Here is an 8502-nt window from a genome sequence, read left to right on the forward strand (position 1 = left end):
CCTACTATTTGATTAATCAAATCCTCTGATTAATACCTATTAAAAGTATTATGTGGTTGTGGGGTTTTTTTGGGAAGCAGGAGGAGGAAGGGAGATTGTTGGGAGTTTTTTGTGAATTCATTAGCAGAGCAAAATCAAAGTACCACATGGAAGCGCACTTCCTCACCACAGTTCATGAAAACATGACTCATGAAGGATTTGATTCTGATCCTATCAAAGCCTATGGCAAGCTTTTTATTGGCTTCAGCTGAATTGGGATTGGAGACACAAATGAAATAACCAATCACTTTGGGTAATAAAAATACAATGCCCTGCCAAATTATTTACCACAATGCTGTTGCCAAACCTGATTTAGAGCATTCTATTGTTCTAATGATACCTGCTTACATTAACTAGAATGTTTGAGGCTGATCTGCCCTCAAAGAGTATGTTTGAAATTTGGAAGGCATAGCAAAATTCCTTGTCTTTCCTCAGACTACCAGCTGTGAATAAATCACATTAATTACCAGTAGGTTATTAGCCACACTGTTTGAATCCTTTGATCAGCAGTATGAGTTCATTTAAGTCTTATAAAAACAAACAAACAAAAACCCAACACACTTTTCTCTACAGTATTATCTGCTGATAAAAGTTTTATTGCTGCTATTCACACTTGTTCCGTGTGCTGCAGAGAACGAGAAGGAAAAATGGCTTTAAACTTGGGGTTTCAAACACTTCAAGCCTGCTCTTTCTATACTGTAAATGTCTTTCAATTAATTCCTATCACATACAAACTCCTCTATCATTTCTACAGTCAAGAACTTGAATGTATTTTCCTCTCAAAAATCTTAAGCACATCTTCACAAATACCTTGCTTTTTATTGTGGTGGTAACTTTCAACTGTTGCCAGACATTTCTGAACTGTGAAAACAGTTCTTGTTTCCAAATCTTATGAACATATTTCCTTCTACTTATGTTTTCATGCTAACTTTGATGTTAAACGCTGTCATCTTGTTGGTGACAGGGAAGCAACGTTTCAAACTCTGCTAGTCTCTGTATTATTTTGCAAAACCATTTTCAAATAAGCATTTATGCAGGTTAATTGTAGCGACAAGATAAAATACTAATTCAGCTCATGATAAAAAGGTCAAAATCCTCTGACAACCCTGCTGAGTTTTATTTCTTTTAAGTGAAGTTTGTAACAGCATGCAGTCTTCTTCATGCCCTACAGCACAAACCAACAGGGGAAAAAGGATCATGGTTTGTTTTCTTTTAACATGGGCAATTTCCACTCTGGACAGAAGCCTCCTAGTTCACTGCTGTAGTTCACTTAAGCATCTGAGGTTCTGAACCATGAACTGCAGTCACTGAAATGAAGTTTTAAAGACAAACCAGCCAACTGAATCAGGCGTTGTACCCTTCCATCTTCCTTGACTTTCACCAGACCTTTGGTAAGAAGATTTAAAACAAAAATGTGGCCATAAAAGATCATGCCAAGAGGACCAGAGCAGTCACGAAAAAGCAACACAGGGAACACAACTTCCTTGAAGGGAATGGTGATTTCAATCTGAAGTGAGGGTACGCATTGTGTGACAAGAACAAACTTCTGCAGAGAGGCTGGAAGGATAGTTGAGGGCAGCTAGATAGAGCAAATACTACAGTACAGCAAATTACACTAAATTATGCCACTCGCTTTGCCCACTGGAAGACAGTCAGATTTGTGCTTTTTCTCTCAACCACACAAAACAAGCTGAGTTAGCTGGTTAAAACTCCCAAAGAATACAAGAATCTCCTCCTATATTTTAATATCAAATTAAGCTTTTTAGTTCGTTAACTGAACCGAGACTTGGCATACAGCTGGTGAGGTACAGAGGCTCCATTCTCATTAGAAGTCTTGGGAAAAGTTCTTCAGAAAAATCTCTTTTATGTCATTTGGTTACAATATTAGGACTTTAACATACAGTTCACAACTACCAAAAGAAGAAGCTTGTATCTACCGGATTTCAACAATTCTGAAAACTTTGTGGAAACTGAGCAAATCTATATCATCCTGACATTACTTACTTTTTTTAAAAAAAGCTAGCCAAAAACTCAGATTAATACAATTTCCCATCTAACTTTTAATCTTTATGTCCATTTAATAGAAAGCCAGTCCATTCACTTTGGAAAGTCAAAACTACCCTGACTCATTTGGCAAAGTACTGACATGTCAGTAACAGACTAGCTCCAGCTGTGAACAGCATATCCCACGATGTGCCCACAAGGGAAGCACCAGTAATTCCACTAGTGTTCAAACCACAATTCGGTTTGCTGTTGACCCCTGTGGGAGCAACCTCACCAAATTTTTCACCAGGTGGACACAATTCCTCCATTTTGCCACAAATGCATTATTATCTTTTACATAACTTCATGTTGGCAAACACACTAATTGTTTATATGGAAATGAATGGAACAGGAGCAAGTGTATTTTGTCTGGTTTTGACGCAGCAAATTTTGTCCATGTTGAAAATGCATAAAACCACAATAACTACTTTTGCTTTACATTTAACTTTTAATTTCCTTCTGTCCTTTTCTTATCGTTTTAGCTATAATTTGCTCTCGAACATATTTTTCTCCTCGAATGCCTTTTTCTGTGTCTATTCATAACCTGCTATTGCACATACTCACCTGTTTGCTGCTGCTTATTTTTTTTTTTCTTTCCTCGACATGGTTCCCAAGCACTTGGTTCCCTCCTATTCTCTGAAAAGCACTCTTCTTGCACAGCTTCCCTAGTCTCTTCCCAGAGACAGCAAGGCCTTTAGCTCCTCCTTTCCCTTCCGCTTTTGAGTCCTCAGGGCTCTTCACACAGCACCTAGACTACAGAAACACTGAAAGAGCAGGGGCCATCAGACGCAGGCATCTTGGTGCCTAAGTTCTGGGAGCCTCTAGAAGCCCACACGTGAAAGCAACAGACAGACTTCAAAGGACCAGGAAAAATATTTTGGTCTAGAAACTGGTACACTTAAATGCAAATTTTGAAAAGGCCTTATAACAGGTTTTATATTTCTCACATAGGGTCTACTTCATTTAGGAAATAAGAAACACCTGCAATCACTCAAGTTCTTCAAGCAGCTTCAGTTTAACTTCTCTAAAATCAGTAACTACTAACTAAGTGCTGAATACTTAAGCGTCCAGTATTTAATGTTAAATTCCAACTATAGATATGATACAAAGCAAAATATTTTGTAAGAGTTAAAATAAAATACTCCCTGTTAAAACCATGAGTTTGTTCAAGTGCAAAGGTTTTATTTAAGTTTTCTTTTTTCTACATGTCATTGTATGTTTCTCCCACTTGCCTTATGCTAGTTCTGGTGTACTAGAACCCTTCTTCAATCATCCAGCAAAAATGTAGTCAGCTTTCTTGTGAGGGCGAGTTGAATCAACACAAGTGCCAGTGATTCCACCTTGGAAGGTGTGTGAACACATGACCAGAAAGAGGACTGGTAAAGTGAAGGAAATGAGGCCTTCCATCTCATTGCCTCAATCAGCTTCCTACCTCCTCAGTCACCTCTTGTCATGTCAGAAGTGCTGTGGTTTAGTAGATCAACTTTAGTTCAGTAGAATGAATTCTGAAGATTTTGTTTCATTTGTCTGTACATACACGTAAGCTTTTTATCAAATCAGTGCAGACTTGTATATGTAAAGCAATGCTAAGAAAGAATTTGCTGTAAGGCTCCAAGATCCAGTGTGGTCTCTGAAAGGCAGCACCTTCTTCCCTATTTACACATTTCTTAATGTCTAGCTTTATGTTTAAAGAGGCTATGTGCCAAATAAAATGCAAAATCTAATCTGTTAAGCGACTGCAATTTTCTGCTTTGCTCAGAATCACAATTAGAACCAAAAAAAAAAAAAGTGGTCAGTGATTAATAATAGGCCTAATGAAGCCTCATATTATTACTGTACCATAGCTGAACTACCCACCAATTGATGCTCGTGAGGGCACCCCAGCCTGGCAGCCCACAAACCAAGGTGCTGCATCCACCATCAGTAAGTAGATGCCAGTTGTCCATCAGTGTTCAACAGAGAAAGACACTGCACACAAATGGTATTTTGTGCTCTTTTTAGAATTTGTTAGTAAATCAGAACCTGGCTCAGCTTTGGCTTGAACTTCCTCAAACTTCTCCTGATCAGACACATTCAAATTATTTATTTTATGTTTTATCTTTGAAGCATTAGTTTTCAGAAAACAACGTCCTCAAGGCTCCAAAACACTATTTTCAAACAACTGAAGATTCATGCTCTCGGCACAACACTCTTAAGTATTTCTAGAGCTTTTGTTGACAAATGGTTTCCCACCAAAAGCTAACCACCAAGATGTTTGTGTACGTTAGCAAACTATTTATGACACTGCAAACTGTGATAGTTCCAAAATAAAGTACCATTATGAACTGAAATACAATCCTTTTTGTCCATTTTCAACAATCAAGCTGTAATATCAGATTTGCAGCCTTAACCACACTCTGGGCCTTTACTTTCTTCAATCAACAACAGCTGAAGCTGCTGATCCAGCATGTGCAACGGACTACTCTTTCACTACTTTTTCAGCCCATCAAAATCCACCCTGAAGCATAGCAAGAATTTTGCTGCAAAACCAACAGATTTAGCTGAAAGATTTAGCATCATGTTTTATGGAAAGGCAACAGACAGCAGCAATGGCCTCTGTGGAAGAAGAGGGCATATGGGGATACAAAGACATTGGAAAAGCCTTGTAGAGCCAGGTCTGTTGTACCTGCAGTAAAAAGGATGCCAAAGCACAGGCAGCAACTGCTGGCCCTATGAAGAATCACCCCGCTCAATAACACCCCGCCACTGCATGCACAAGGACCCTCAGCAGTGCTATCCTGGTATTTAACATCTGTGGTACTAATAAAACTGTAACACATCACGAAGCCTTCTGCCTGTCCACTCTTTACGTGTACAACATACAACATACTCAATCACACTCAACTCAAAAACTGGCTGACATTTTTCTGTTAAAATGTGTAATAATAATAATAGCACAGTAAGCAACACAGAACCTACTAAATAAATCAGTCTGTTACAAATAAATAAATCAATGCCAAGAGTGAACTGGAGCATCATTCTGTCCCTGGATTTGTGGCTGATATATTAGTTTTAATTATGATCAATCATATAAACTGCCATTTATGTTTAAAGATAGACCTCAAAAAGCAATATTGCATTGTGTAAAATTACATTATTTAAACAGAAAGAGGAAAACAGGAAAGCTTCCCTAAGGGGCAGTGTATATTAGCTAACACAGTTCTGCAACAGAGCTGACTTACTTCTGGCTGAACTGGCATCTGGGCACAGAAGCCTGTTGAGGGGTATATCCTCAAGCGCTCCTAGACTCCAGAGATTTCTATACCGAATACACCATGGGCGAAGTCAACACCTCATCATCAAAAGTACCCTGCTTTTGCCTGTCATTTCCTTTCCCTTCCCAGCTGCCTCTGGCTGCACACCACCACAGCTTGCCCTGAGCCAGCACTTATTTGATGCAAAGCAAGCTGACTCAGCTCAGCAAAATTACAGAAAAATTACCTTTGGCAAAAAAAAGTAAATGTTCCTTTGCCAGTGAAGTGAATCTACTGTTCACCTTGTGGCCAGAGTGCATCCCTAGGAGCAGGAGGGTGGAGCAGGGAAGGTGGAAGGGAGGAAAACAAGGCCTTACCCTTTGGTTGTCAGCGAGCAGCTGCGGCAGCCCAGCCCTCCTGCCACACCAGCCACATCTGGAGGCAGCAGTGCATGCTGCAGCTTTGAAGATCACTCATCAGACCTTAGGCAGACGATTCCCATTAAAGGGTTACCTTAAGCACTTAGATGTGTCTCCTAATGATTACATGACATTTTTGACTCTATAAAGGACTTGTTCCGTTATTTTATCAAGTGGAGATCGTTCACCTAGGGAAAGAACTGAGCAACAAAAAATCATTGCTATCCCAGGCTGGCAAGCTGCACAGACTGCTGTAATTTAGATTTTCCTCTTAAGTACAGTGACAAGTTGTAGCTAATACAAAATAATAAAATATATTACCAAAATATATTACATCAAATTCTTGACTTGAGAAAGAACCACATACAATGACATTGCTGCCTATGGACACTCCTCAGTTATGAGCTACAGTTTGGAAGATGTTCAACTTCACCAAAGCTCAGTTCCTAAACGGCAAGTAATTGCTGCATTTGAAATTAAAATATTCTTTACTAACAGAAGAATAAAAATATTTTCAATATTCAGAATCCTGAACATGAGCAATATGACTTCTATATACACATGTGAATTTGTACACTTTAATCTACACATTAAAATAATTTACATAATTAACAGGATCTATCGGGATTTTTTTCTATCACTGACATATTTCAGAAAAGCTGTTTATCATGGACACCATAATATTACAAAAGCACACTTTGAAAAGATTGTTTTGTGTTTTAGAGAGTTGTTACAAAATGATACAACTTCAAGCTAGTTTTACTAGACAGAGGATGAAAACAAGCAGCAGGGATCAGTTTAATGGGAAAACTGCTGAAGTCTCACCAGCTGATCTTGGGACAAGTAGATTTATCGTATACACAGGAAATGTAAACTACTGCATAAACTAACTTTATCTGGTGAGTATAGAAATAAGCAACGAATTTGTCAATCTACTCTGCCTCTGTGAAAACAAAGTAAAAGAAATTCAACTTCACAGGAGTTGTCACAACTTCTGTGTCACTCAATTTCACTATTTGAATACCAGAAAGAGGATACACTCCAACAATGCTCAGGGAAACACTGTATCTGTGGTATGTCAACAATTATTCATTTAGTGTTCTAAAATAATTAATTGTGTGTCCGTTTCCTTGCCTGTATATCTGGCCTGGTGCTTGTTTGTGATTTCTCCTGGAGTATCATTTTATAGCCACGTATCTAACAGTATTAACAGATACACACACACTCACCTTTTTCTTTAGGGAAATATCCTGTAATGAAAATACACAAGATTATGGTACTCTTTAAAGTTCATGTTGCCATCACTCGAGAAATATCAAACAAAATACTAGCAGTTTTACGATTTATTAATACCTCCTTCAAATTTGTGGCAAGAAACTTTTATGGCAGCTCCACACCAGAGCTCTAGCTCTAGATAATCAAACACTACAGATAAAATTCGTGTATCACTTAGGTCCATGTATTGCCCTTCCCTCAGAACCACTTAAAGGAAACAATGCACTGTAAGTGTAATATTCTAATGGAGATTAGCGGAGATCCTGCGGGGGAAATAAAAGCTGTAGGTCCTTGCCCGCTGGAAATGCTACTTTCAATTCTATTAGCAGCGTAAGTGCTCCATCATTAGCATAAAACTGGAGTCATTTTCTGTCATCGGGTCTCGTTCATACGTAAAACAGTAACCTCTGTGCCTCCCAGAGAAAGACTAATCTCCCACCCCCCACATACTCTCCTCCAGCTGCAAGCAATACAGGTGCTAACTTATGCAAACATAAGGAAAACTCACTCTGCTGGTTTCTGGCTTTAGCGCTTCTTTTCTTCTTCTCCCTCCTCCCACTGCCCTGGCCTCGCTCAGTTTCTTCGGTGCTGATGACTTTCACACTTACCTTTCTCTCCTGATCCAAGGCTGCATTTCTTCCTATAGTTGGCTTTGCTGCTTTTTGAAACTAGACATGAAAAAAGCAGAACCTAGCTTTACCTCCTAAAGCCTCCCACCTTCCTGCTTTCTCATTTAAGAGACCACTCCACTTCTTCATTCTTTTTTTTCTTTAGCACCTAATCTGTTTGGCTGCAGTCAAGTTTCTAAACTTTGCGTTTCACTACAAAATTCATTTCACTGTGTGGTTCAGTATTGCCCGGAGTACTACAAACTGAATCTTCAAAAGACTGACTTACTCATTAGCATACACCTTCTTTTTCTTCTGAGCAATGCCTTCAGGTGCAGCAACCTTCTGTTTCACGTGCCTATTCCTCACCTTTACCTCTGAGGCACATTCCTCCTACTCCTCTCAGCCGGAGTACTTTCAACCTGCAGGGAAAACAAGACACCACAGCTCTTCCACAGCCACCCTGCTTAACACAGAGCTCCCTTTTGCTCCTACCCTGCTCTGCACAGCTGGTGCCCATTTCTCTCATACTTTGTTTTAACAAGCAGGCAGCCAAAGATATAGGAATTTTCTGTCTGTGCACCAGGTGGCTTAGATTGCTCTAAATACCTAAATATTCTCTGTTCCACTTATGGCCTATTTAGACTCCAGACTTGAAATGACTTATTGATAGAAAATGTCCAAATCTTTTGGAAAGCTCTATTTGAATATGTATTAGAGGCCTTTAGCTTGCAAAAAGAAAAAAAAAAAACCCCAAATCCATGCACCTAGAGTAGTGCATTCAGTTTTGGCCCCCGCTATACAAAAAAGATGTGGACAGGCTGGAGAGGGTCCAGAGAAAGGCCGCTAAAATGATCAGAGGACTAGGAAACCTACCAAAGTAAG

The 8502-nt window shown here is 39.2% G+C and overlaps 1 protein-coding gene across 1 annotated transcript in view; it reads right to left on the bottom strand.

The window, feature by feature from the left end:
* CCDC73 (coiled-coil domain containing 73) overlaps nucleotides 1–8005 on the bottom strand; it is a 99257-nt gene extending 91252 nt beyond the window's left edge. The window contains 4 exon segments of the mRNA XM_054067293.1: nucleotides 7518–7581; nucleotides 7583–7677; nucleotides 7903–7965; nucleotides 7967–8005. Coding sequence (XP_053923268.1) covers nucleotides 7518–7581; nucleotides 7583–7677; nucleotides 7903–7965; nucleotides 7967–8005 — 261 coding nt within the window.
* Nucleotides 8006–8502: the final 497 nt, after the last annotated feature.

The sequence above is a fragment of the Cuculus canorus genome, chromosome 5 (assembly GCF_017976375.1).
Source record: "Cuculus canorus isolate bCucCan1 chromosome 5, bCucCan1.pri, whole genome shotgun sequence".
NCBI classification, from domain to species: domain Eukaryota; kingdom Metazoa; phylum Chordata; class Aves; order Cuculiformes; family Cuculidae; genus Cuculus; species Cuculus canorus.